Source organism: Stegostoma tigrinum, chromosome 1 (genome assembly GCF_030684315.1).
Source record: "Stegostoma tigrinum isolate sSteTig4 chromosome 1, sSteTig4.hap1, whole genome shotgun sequence".
NCBI classification, from domain to species: Eukaryota; Metazoa; Chordata; class Chondrichthyes; order Orectolobiformes; family Stegostomatidae; genus Stegostoma; species Stegostoma tigrinum.
In genome coordinates this window covers 96,616,316-96,629,260 of record NC_081354.1, presented here as the reverse complement: position 1 = coordinate 96,629,260, position 12,945 = coordinate 96,616,316, and the positions used below count along the sequence as shown (strand labels likewise).

General features: G+C 41.3%; 1 protein-coding gene across 1 annotated transcript in view; it reads right to left on the bottom strand.

The window, feature by feature from the left end:
- LOC125466017 (NACHT and WD repeat domain-containing protein 2) overlaps positions 1 to 12,266 on the bottom strand; it is a 108,453-nt gene extending 96,187 nt beyond the window's left edge. Inside the window, exon 1 of the mRNA XM_048560144.2 lies at positions 12,116 to 12,266. Within this exon, the coding sequence (XP_048416101.2) occupies positions 12,116 to 12,266 (151 nt within the window). The remainder of the gene's footprint in view (positions 1 to 12,115) is intronic.
- Positions 12,267 to 12,945: the final 679 nt, after the last annotated feature.

Sequence of the window (12,945 nt, the reverse complement as noted above, 5' to 3'; positions counted from 1 at the left end):
AAAGTTCAAGCGGACATTTGAGAGAAATGTTAAAATCATGAAGGCATCTGGTAGAGTAAATAAAGAATACCTTCTTTGAGTGCCAACAGCAATGGTAAGCAGGCAGGACAGATTTAAGAGATAAAATTTAAAAGGGACCCAAGTGGCAACTTTTCCACACAGAGTTTGGTGCATATATGGAATGAGCTGCCAGGGTAAATGCTGGAGGCTGGTATGATTACAACATTTAAAAGGCATTTGGATGGGGATACTAATAGGAAAGGTTTAGAGCAATATGGGCCAAATGCTGGCAAATGGGACTAGATTTATCTGGGGTGTCTGGTCAGCACGGAGGAGTTGGACGAAGGGTCTATTTCTGTGCCATACATCTCTATGGCCCTATCTACTCACTAGTTTCCATGTGAGGAGTTAAAGATACAAGAATAAGAACTCCAGTATTATTCTAATTTGTCCATACTGTGCAAACTGAAAACGAAAATCATTCATCACAATATTTAGAAGAACCTGGTTTGTTCTGACAGACTGTTTTTATGATTACATCATCCAAGTGACATGATAGTTTCTACCCACTCACTTTTCAAGACTGGAAAGCTTCTCTATCCATTATATCCCTGTCATAATTTACAGAGAGAAGAGACACACTGCAGAAAAACTCAGACATTAAAACTGACATCCTAAGATGTAAGCTTAAACTGAAATACACTGATGCAGAATGGCACACTAGACAAGTTCCCACTTTATCTGTGCCCCGCTTTCCCATGTGCTGTACTCCATTATTAGAAAGGTTTCTCTGTGGAATTCATAACAGGGGAGCCTTCAAGATGATCAGTCATGGGTTCACAAAGATAATAATTTGTCCTGAAGAACCATATTCTATTGAAGGAGTTCAGACTGACTGTATGGTCAGCTAATGATGAGACAGGCAGCAATAAGAGGATGAAATTTGTTTCGGGGCGGAGTCCAAATTTTAGATATACATGTCCCAAAAGTTTCATATTATGACAGTTCATAAATAGCCAAAACTGATTGGTTGCAAGAAAATCTATACATCAAGAATTGCTTTCATCACTGTTATTTTGAATAAAGGGCAAAGATATTATAATTAATTTAATTGTTCTGTGCCAGAAAATCCATTTTGGTGCAGCATTAAAAAACTGGCATAACTCATTAATGTCATAAATTTCTGGACCTTTTATACTACAGCAATGGTGGCTGCCATAGAAGCACAGGTCTCCAAGAATAAAAGGCTTTCATTTAAATAATCAATGTGAATGTCCTGGTTGAAACACAACAGGTAATCCAGTCAGTTACAAAGCACTAGTTATCCTAATACTCCAAGAACCTAATAAGTCAATATAAATCGATGTCAAAAAACTAAGTGGGTCTACAGGGCATTAAACATTTTTGAAATGATATTTTGCTTCATCCTTTCATGTGGCATTACATGTGAGGCCACCAATTATTGCCCATCCCCAACCACCTTTGAGCTGAACCATTTTCAAAACTAGTTAAGAGCCATGCATACTGCTGTGGATCTGGAATTACGTGACAGCCTAACTAGGTGGTAGATTTCTTTTCTGAAAGAACAATTATGACAAGATGAGTTTTCATGACAGTTTATCATAGCTGCTGCTGTCACCATTCCTGAGGCAGCTTTAAATTCCAGATTTAATAACTGAATTTAAACTCAACCAGCGATTGAGGCAGGACTTGAACCCTCGTGCCCACAGCATTAGCTTGGGCCAGTAGACTGCTGAAATAATCACTATGTCACCATCTCCTATTTTATTGACTGGACTACCATGCAGCAATGGCATTAACATTTTGTTGTGTTACATTGCAAAGCTAGGATGGAGAACACCTATAAGTGACACGCTCATGATATCATCATTATATCATGAAATGTGACCAGATGGAATAAAAGCATCGTTATCCCTCTTAACCAGGGCTACTGGAGGCATGACCAATTGTATCTATTGAATCTTTGGGTACAATATTCCCTTAGCTCTTATGTTAGAGTCAATGTAGACATTGTCTCATCAGTTACAAATACCCTGCTGAGGGCAGAATTCCACAACACAATGGATGATGATGATGGCAGCTTGGTATTAAGCAGCAGTAGCTCCTGCTAAACGAATCCAGGATCTCAGTGATAGACCCTTTGGAGTCTTCACTGAATATCAGGCATCCATGCACTTCAAAGTATTCAGAAAATTAACCACATGAATTTGTGTGAGTACAAACTGAATTGGCATGAGGCAGACTGACTGTCTTTCTGCTTAACTGCGAGCACTCAGAAGCCAGAAGTCCTGTCTCTCTTCATTTCAAGGACAGAATCAACAGCTCATTTTGCAAATTAGAAGTCGAAAGACTCTTACAAGCCTAAAGATTAAAAAGAAACGGCAGTCAAAGGAGACCCTCAATTCAAATTCAGAACCTCAGGAATGAACTTACCACTGCTAAATCACTAAACACACTCCTTAGTTCTCAGGACTAAAGAAATCAAAGAATATGAGTTTAAAGCTGAACAGGGTACTGTATTGGAAAACCAGGCATCTTTCTAAAATGCACTTTTTTTTAAACTTACAAAGCTTACCTGTGTGTACAGGTCAAATGGTCCTGTCATTTTGACTCTCCAGTTCTGGGGAGAACAGTGAAGCATGCACAATATCACCATATCTTATTTGATATGAACACCATCCAGTGGCAGAAACATGCCACTACAAGCCTGGATAACGAAAAGGCACAGTCCAAAATTCTGAGAAATCAACAACCAACACATCCAGCACTTCCTTGGCCACCTGCTTTAGTTCTGTTGCATGTAGATTATCAGGGAAAGGCTATTTATCAGATTTCCGTCCTGTTAATTTCTCCAGCACTGTTTTTCCAACTTGTTTCCTTCAACTCCTGCTTCCCAAAAGACATCCCTATCACTTCTAGAAGTTATTTGTGTCTTCTTCTGTGAAAACAGAACAAAAGAAGTTTTTCAATTTCCTCGCTTTGTTTTGTTTTCCATTATTAATTTTCCCAATTCAGACTATAAAGGGCCTACATTTTTCTTCACAAATCTTCTACTTCATAAGTAGCAGTTTTTAAAAGTTTATTCAACCATGGGACGTGGGTGTCTCTGGCTAGGCCAACATTCATTGCCCATCCCTAGTTGCCCTTAAGAAAGAGGCGGTGAGCCGCCTTCTTGAACTGTCACAATCCATATGCTGTAGGTATAGCCACAGTGCTGTTAGGGAGGGAATTCCAAAATTTTGATCTAACATTGGGGGAACAGCAATAAATTTCAAGAGTCACTGGAGGGGAACTTGCAGGTGGTGATGTTCCCTTGAACTTCTAGGTGAAAGTTATTGTGTCTAAGGATCTTTGGTGAATTTCGTTGTTACGGTCCACTTATATGTTTCTTGAAAGTTTACTCTCCTATTCCATTTTTTGACTGCTTCATTAACTTCTTGGTCTTCTTTTGCTGAATGCTAAACATTTCTTAGTCCTCAGGTTTCCTATATTTTTCCTGTCAACTTTATCTAACTCCTCTTTGAATGTAATGTAAGTCTTAAATTTTTTGGTTAATCATGCCTGGGCACTTTTCCTATTGTGGTCTTTTACCTGAAAGAAATATATTAACCATACTGTATAAAAAGAATGTATATTTAATGGTCATGCCAGCATTTATACCTTAAATATTAACTATTGACTATCTACTACCAGACCTTTGAATGAAGTCACCCAGCGTACTGCAGCCAACTCACCGCTCATAGGGATTTGTGTGTTTACATTTAGGAACCTAGTTTTAGACTGGACTACTTTATTTTCCATCCCAAAGAACTCTATACTATTTTGGCAACTTTTCCTAAATGACCTCTTACATCAAGACCATTGCTCTAGACCAAATCTTGGATATCCAGCCCCTGAGTTTGTTCAAATCAACTGAAACTAAAACATTTTTAAAGTAGATCTGTTATACTTTCGCCAGTGCCAGAGGGGAATAGATGCAATCAGCATTTTCTGAGCCTGAAGAACTGCAAGGGATGCAAAAGACTATTATCCAGGAATAGCCCAATTGAATTAAAGAAGTTCCTGAGAGCATTTGTTAATTTTGATCATACAGAGATGAACGTCATTTATCACGGCAAGTCACTTTCGAGGGCGAACAAGTCCTAGTATCAAAACTATTCTGCCAAGACATCATGTACATGCGAGTTTTGAGAACATTTGTAGCTCAGGTTGAGGTTCTGGATGTAAGTTTGCTCACTGAGCTGGAAGGTTAGTTTTCATAGTTTTGAAAACTAACCTTCCAGCTCAGCGAGCAAACTTACATCCACATCATGTACACGTTACATGCGTATTGAACATACAAGACATGTATGTGAATTTGTTTACTGGCTAGTAGCAAATCACAGGACATTAAACAATCTGTGGTGCATCTTCAGGAGTTGTTGCAAGCCCATCTGATGGGCCAAATCATCTGGTTCAGCAAAAATTTCAGTTATGTATTTTGAATCTTTACATCAGAAACTGATCTCACTCTATCTGAAGATTTCTGAAGAAGGGTCCTGACCCGAAACGTCAAGCTTTCCTGCTACTCTGATGCTGCTTGGCCCGCTGTGTTCATCCAACTTCACACCATTTTATCTCACTCTATCTGCAGCAGGCATAGTCTCTCACCGTCAGCATTTGGAAAAAAAATTGATGCTCAAATGCCAATTGTATGCAGCTTGGTTCGTTCCAGAGCATAGGCCTTATGGAGAAGCGTCATAAGTCATTATTGCATTTTATCATTTATTTCATAAGTAGCTCATTCTTCCATGATGTTGGCTCACTAAGTAAAAGCACATGCATATTTTTTTACATACATATGCATTGATCTATTATATTTTTTGGCAAGTACTGTTAATTTAAATCTCAGATTATTGTTCAAGTCTTTAGTGAAATCATTAATATATAGAGTGCTATGATAAGGTGAGGAGGACTGAATTGGAACCTCTCTTTAAGCCCCAACACCACTGTCAATTGGCTGCAGCAAGGATTTTAAATATTTTCTTCATGCAGCTATATCATATTCCAATTAAAATGTAGTATACTTGACTGGAGTTAATGAGCATTCTTGATAAAAGAAAGTGGCACGCTATTACCTACTAACGGCAAGGACAAAAACAAAAATGTGACACCAGACACATAAGCTCAAATATTAGGTGTAAAGTTAAAAAGGAGAAGAATGTATACTCTAATATGAAAGATCACGAATAGGTTGTTTAAAAAGTTTGAGAGTCCAAGAGGTGTCCGATGTCAGGTTAAAATCTCAGTTGCTTAACTGATGATTTTTACACCTAGCGGTAGAGAAATATGGAGGTATCTTTGAGTTCTCAGTGAATGAATATCCCTCTAATTTGTTTTTTATTCACCTGGCACTGTTTTCAAGATGTTGAGAGAAATCAGGGTGAGGGACAGCAAGCCTCCCAGTTCTGCTATAATTAAACAATTTTCAATCTTTCCCTGCCCAAAAGGTAGCTTAGAAACTAGGAGCAGCAGTCGTCCATTCAGCCCTTTGAGCCTGCTTTACCATTCAATATGTTCATAGCAGATCCTCTATCTCAATTACATATTCTTATTTTCTCCCATTCCCCTTGATGCCTTTGATATCTAAACCATTATCTATTTCCTTCTTGAATACATTCAATGACTTGGCCTCCACAGCTTCTGCAGAAAATTGTACAAGTTCACTCCAATTTGAATGAAACATTTTTCTTCATCTCAGATCTAAATGGCCTTGACCATGTCCTGAGACCATGCACCCTGATTCTAGATTCCTAACAAGGTAAATGTCCTTCCTACAGCTCGTCTGTACAGCTCTTTTAGAATTTTATACATTTAAAATTAGAACCCTATTCTCCTTCTAAACTCCAGTGATAGACCTTGTCTTCGTTAATCTTTAAATTCCACTTTGGTCATATTAATTCCACTTCTGCTATTTCTTTGCATAAATTAAATTTATGGCCCATGACTTCATTACAGTGGCCATGTGGTGATGTGCACTCACTACAGCAGTGATGCTCCTTGTAAACGGTAAACACTTTTCTCTTAATGGCTATCTTTCTCAGCCTCATCCTTTGCAACGTAAATGTAAAGATTTTTATCCTTGCCTAACAAGATAATTTTAAAACTTTATTCACATAGCTCTAAAACAGTGGCTTCCTGGCTGAACTTCAAATCTTGTCCTCTAAGGACTTTGCACCAGCCAAATATAACTTTTTAAAGCTCTTACAACACGCTACTATTCCTGCACCACTTACCAGATTTGGTTTGAAGGCTTTAGCCTGGATGCTGTTTTCAACTCATTGTTCCATCACAATTCCTGATGAGTGCTTGTTTGTTCAAGTGTTCAGAGCTGATGACTAACTGTCTCAATATTCTTAAAGCTGTAAAGTATTTGAATTGGTAAAATTTGAATTGTTTTATCCTTGGTCCAATGAACTTTTTTCCACTGTTGTTCCTTTGTGTTATTTAAGCAACAATGCCCGCCGCTGATCACCATGTTGTATGTGCTCCAGTACAACAACCAGCTAATATTTAGTGTAGAGTACCGCCACTAATTCTCCCTAATCTATATTGAGACTAAGGGCTTATTTGGCTAACAGTGATGATGGATGAACTACTGATGAGTCTTGACGGACACTGGTGTTAACGAGATACAGTTTATTGCAATACAGTAATAGGTGCAAGGTACACGCAATGATCCCACTCAGTTGTGTGCCTGCATGCATGGCCTCTCCAAGGGTCCATGTACAGCAATTAGCGTATCCATGCTATTCACAGCTTTGACTTATGGTTCTGGAAGCCACTGCAGTGCATAGATATTAAAGATCCATGCTGAAGAAAAGAAACTAGAGGAATGGTGGTTACACTGAAGAGTGGAATATAACAACTAAGTCTACCAGGATATACCAATGAAACATTGTCTCCATAGAGATTTCAAGCTCGAGACAGATAATGGGAACTGCAGATGCTGGAGAATCCAAGACAACAAAGTGTGGAGCTGGATGAACACAGCAGGCCAAGCAGCATCTTAGGAGCACAAAAACTGACGTTTCAGGCCTAGACCCTTCATCAGAGAGGGGGATGGGGAGAGGGTTCTGGAATAAATAGGGAGAGAGGGGGAGGCGGACTGAAGATGGATAGAGGAGAAGATAGGTGGGGAGGTAGGGAGGGGATGGATCAATCTGGGGAGGACCGACAGGTCAATGGGGCAGGATGAGATTAGTAGCTGGGAATGGAGGTGTGGCTGGAGGTGGGAGGAGGGGATAGGTGAGAGGCAGAGCAGGTTAGGGAGGCCAGGACAAGCTGGGCTGGTTTTGGGATGCGGTGGGGGAAGGGGGGATTTTGGAGCTGGTGAAATCTGCATTGATACCATTGGGCTGCAGGGTTCCCAAGCGGAATATGAGTTGCTGTTTCAGCAACCTACAGGTGGCATCGTTGTGGCACTGCAGGAGGCCCAGGATGTACATGTCATCTAAGGAATGGGAGGGGGAGTGGAAATGGTTTGCGACTGGAAGGTGCAGTTGTTTATTGCGAACTGAGCGGAGGTGTTCTGCAAAGCGGTCCCCAAGACTCTGCTTGGTTTCCCCAACATAGAGAAAGCCACACCGGGTACAGTGGATGCAGTATACCACATTGGTGGATGTGCAGGTGAACATCTGCTCGATGTGGAAAGTCATCTTGGGGCCTGGGATGGGGGTGAGGGAGGAGGTGTGGGGGCAGGTATAGCACTTCCTGTGGTTGCAGGGGAAGGTGCCGGGTGTGGTCGCGTTGGAGGGGAGTGTGGAGCGGACAAGCGAGTGAGGGAGAGAGTGATCTCTCCGGAAGGCAGACAAGGGCAGGGTGGGAAAAATGTCTTTGGTGGTGGGGTCGGATTGTAGATGGCGGAAGTGTCAGAGGATGATGCATTGTATGCGGAGATTGGTGGGTGGTATGTGAGGACAAGGGGGATTCTCTTTTGGCGGTTACTGCGAGGGTGGGATGTTAGGGGTGCGATGCAGGAAATGCGGGAGACATGATCGCGGGGAGGGGGGGTGGGCAGTTTCGGCCCTTGAAGAATGAGGACATCTGAGATGTGCGGGAGTGGAATGCCTCATCCTGGGAGCAGATGCGGCGGAGGCGACGGAATTTGGAATAGGGGATGAAATTTTTGCAGGAAGGTGGGTGGGAGGAGGTGTATTCCAGGTAGCCATGGGAGTCAGTGGGCTTGAAATGGACATCAGTTTGGAGGTGATAACAAATGTGAAGCTGGATGAACACAGCAGGCCAAGCAGCATCGGTTTGGAGGTGGTTGTCTGAGATGGAGACAGAAAGGTCCAGGAAGGTAAGGGATATGTTGGAGATGGTCCAGGTGAACTTGAGGTTGGGGTGGAAGGTGTTGGTGAAATGGATGAACTGTTCGAGCTCCTCTTGGGAGCATGAGGTGGCGCCAATACAGTCATCAATGTAACGGAGGAAGAGGTCTGGTTTTGGGCCAGTGTAGGTGCAAAAGAGGGACTGTTCCACATAACCTACAAAGAGACAGGCATAGCTTGGGCCCATGTGGTTACCCATGGCCACCCCCTTTCAAGCTGGACTCCTCTTTTCCTTCCTCAAAACTGGAGGACATCATCAGGGTAATTGATGATTAAAGAAGGCTTCAACATTAACTCTCCTAGAACTTTTATATTATAGAAGACTAAACTCTAGCATGCACAAAAAAGATGTATGCCCAATTTAGTGTCTTAAAATCAAGTTCTCTAGATGTGCAAGTTGCAACTGAACTAACCTATGACTTAATGTACAAGTAACGCCGATGTTCTGAACGCAATGCTGTTATACATCAGGACTCTGAGGAAGCCCCAATCCATGCAAACATGCACTATTTGTGCTCGAAGTTTAAACTTCAAATGGATGGATTTAACCTGCTGGGTCTCTCTCAAAATTGTCTGACACTGTCCATAGCTTTGGAGACTTGGAATTTAAACTTAGAATTTACTCAGAAATTTACGCCAGGAATGCGCTCTCCTATTGTAAAATCACAGACACAAGAACCGAGCTGAGTGATTATCAGAGGACGCGGTATAGAGAAGGCTTCGAAATTTATTTTAAAACTAAACATGAATAATTCGCGTCGCCCCGCAAATCCTCATACTGCCCCACATTCCATCACGAAGTCGCAACTTCAATTAAAAGTAATTTGAAAGTAAATAATTAGTTTCTTTAAGTAAAATCTCTTAAGAGCTCCATTTAAAAGACCCATCAGAACACTGCTATCACGTTGACCTTAGGGGGAAATACTTAAGCTGGTGCCGCGAAAACAGTACGTGGCCTCTTCAAATCTTCACGGCGTTTCTGCCCATGAATTCCTGCGTGGTTTGTTTCGGGATAGGAATTCCCGACGACATGGCAACAAAAAGGAAGGCTGCACTTTTGCTTAGGGTTCCGACCCGAAACATCAAACTTTTCTGCTCCTGATGCTACTTGGCCTGCTGTGTTCATCCAGCTTCACACCGTGTTATGGCAGATTCTCCAGCATCGGCAGTTCCTGTTATCTCTATCGGCTACACTTTCGGTCTCAGTCAGCGGCAACCATTGCTGCTTTCTGGGCAATTTGAAACATACCAAGCTTTCATCTTGGTTGTTCTCTGTTTACTGCGACTTTAGTTTAATGTTTTAACACTTCACAGTCTCATGGATCAAATATGCTTTCCAAACATACTACACAATTAACGTGTACCACATATCAATGTTACCAACGTTGTCAGTTTACAGTGAAAAATTGATTATGTACCAAGAAGTGTTAAAAGTGTTGCAAATGAATTGCATTTGATTTGTTTGCGTTGTTCCTGCTTTTAAGAAAGTCAGATTAAATCACTCTTAAAACTTTGTGAGCACGTAGTATATTGCTCGTGGATTGTAGAAATGTAACTAAAAAGGCGTGTGCACTCCTTTTTGAAGACACATGAAGAAGATGTCCTATTGTGACAAATCTGGATCGGGTGGACTTTTATTCAGGTATAGGCGAATCAAAGACTTTTCACCATGATAGTAATTTTGATTCTGTCCGATAATGTATGGATAGTCTAATTTAAATCTCCTTATTTTTCCACTGATTGCACAATTATTCAATCTCAAGATTATCCAAATTCCTGTTGTTTCTGGATGATTTATTTATTGTTTATTCCCTCAGAAAAGCAAATTCTATTTATCATATTAAGCAGCTTTCATCATTTTAGTTTGTTTCGCACCTTGTTCAGATGCATTTTGGCTGGGCAAAACATGAAAAATACAAATTTTTATAAAGTTCCTTTCTGTTGCAAAATGGTTAACATATCCGGCAACATTACACTCATATCATGCAAACAGATCATCTCATGAAAATTTTTAACTAATGATAAAACGTTGTAAATACAATTAAGATTGGAATGAACACATTCACCTCAAACCAAGCTGTTGATAAAATTGCTGATACTGAATTTTTTCCTCATCAGCCTGCATCCTTAACCACAAGGAAATCAAGCCTCTTCCCGCATGCAACTTTTAAGACATCGTCAACACTTTAAATCAACATGACACAATTTTATTTCGAAGGCGTTAATTCTTGAATGAAATTGAGTTTGTAAAAAAGAGGTCGCACTTCAGTCTGGAAAAAATAACATTCACGTTCTCAAACACCTGGGTTGCACACAGCTGCACAAACATTTACACTGCTCAATCTTATTCAATATCAAATTGCCCTCAGATTACTCATGTTTGAATGCACAACAATGCTCAATGAATCTTCAAACAGAAAAAGAAAGACATTCAATAACGAAATGGTAACACAATAGCGTATGAAGCAATTCTATCTCACACATGACCTCATCTACTACACATCAAGAGAACAATTTCTCTCATCTTCACGTAATGAGCAGTGCCATTCATTTTCATTCATTTAATCTCTAATGCCAGACGTTGTGACATTTTCGTGACAACTGTTTCTTAAGCTAAATTCCCAAAGAAATACACATTGTTTCAATTTCCAATCCATAACGTTAACAAACATACATTTCAAAACAACTTATCTGAAAGATACCGAACAATTTTCCATGTTATTATTGGCCGTGTTATTAAAATTCTACCAAATACAAATATGTCATGTTAAGACAAACTGGAAGCAAAACACCACTCCTGCTAGGGGTGCCATTGCGCAGATGTGCAGAGGTCACAGACTGTAGCTTTGCAATTCAGCCTGCCTGCAGCCTGACCCCTGATTCATGGAAAGAGTGGGTCAAATAACGTGCTCACAGCACCAATCATGTCACGACACTCACTCTCACTTGTGTCAATTTACCCGATAACTTGCCTCAAGTCTAAACTGCCAGTTGATAATTACAGCCATGGATGATTTCAAGCTCAGTCAGCTTTGCCGTGAGTAAGAATCAGTGCCATAAAACTGCGGCTACATTTTAAGAGTGAATTGAAGCAATGGAGAAGTGTGAATATAATGGTAGAAAATGACGTCACTGTGCAGGTGGAATGGCTTAATTTGTTGGAATAGTGTTCTGCCATGTACAGCCACTAGCACACACAACCTTTCAGTCAACAACATTCACAATTGTACATCCATAAATAGAAAGAATTCCAATCAGCTTGACTGGTATTATACAGGTATAATACATAGCTCCTCTTCCCAAGGACTCTTTCCTCAGTAAAACAAAAGCCTGTTAAGCACATTTTTTTCAGTACCTGATTTGTTAAAGTTTTGAGTTGGGTATATCCTATTAAACAAAACTTCTGCCTAATGTTTCATAATTTGATTCAGTTAAAACTGTGAACATATTGAATTTCAATTCTGTAAAGAGTAGTAACAGCATTGCTGAAACCACAACTGATGAAATTACCTCCAACAAAGTGAATGAAACCTAACGAAGGTCGGCCGCCAAACAGTGACTGATAATTTCGAGCGCAAACTTAGGCAGCGTATGTAACAGTAAAATCATTTGGATTTTTAAACTTCGACACAAAACTTTTCCTTTTGAAGGGGAGAAATGTCGGCACCCAAGAACAGGACAGCACATGTTTGAAAGAGTGAAGCTTAGTGTTGATTCCTTACCTTCGGGGTTGGAGCTGATGAAGACTTTGATGCTCCTGCTGCCCGGGAGGTGCTGGGGGAGCGCGGCGATTGCTCCAGTTAGTGCCGCCCTTCGGAGCGCCGAGTCCCGGGGAGAGGGCAGCCTGGAGCCCGGCACCGACCACATCAACATCTTGACGGCGATGGGAAGAAAGAGGGGACGCAACACCGAAAGCGAAGCGGGAGGCGCGGGGCGGGCGGGTGGGAGGTGGTAAAGAAGCTGCCGTGAAGGAGGGGGTGTGTTGGTGGTGGTCAGGGGAGCTGATGGGCGGCTACACACTGCTCGCGAGTTGCTAGCGGTCGGCGGCGGCTAGAGACGGGGCTCCGCCAAGCTGCAGGTTACCCCCGCCGCCATCGGAGAACTGCAGCACAGCGCTGCGTGCAGCAAATCCAGGCAAAATAAAAATAAATCCAACAATCCGACTACTTTCAAATCATTTAAACCCACAATAATTAAACAGAAATCCGCTAGAAAAATTAAATCAGCTGTCTGATTGGGGTCCAAATAATTTCAGACCAAACACATGAGAACTACATTTTTTTAAAAAAGACAACACCACAAATAAATTCACTTCTTATCCCGGGAAGTCACTTTTGCTTTCGTCAAGGGGGAAGGGGGAGGGAGAAAAAAGTGCCTTTTTCGTCAGTCCCAGCCACTGGGATAAAAGTGATCGAGTCACCTCAGACGGTTTCAAAGAGGGCTTCTGGTCTGAAAACAGCCAGAAACTTGAGAGAAAGTGGTAGCTCAGGGACAGTGAGAGGGAGGGAAGGAGAGGATGGGCGGAGGGAAGGAGAGGATGGGCGGGGGGAGA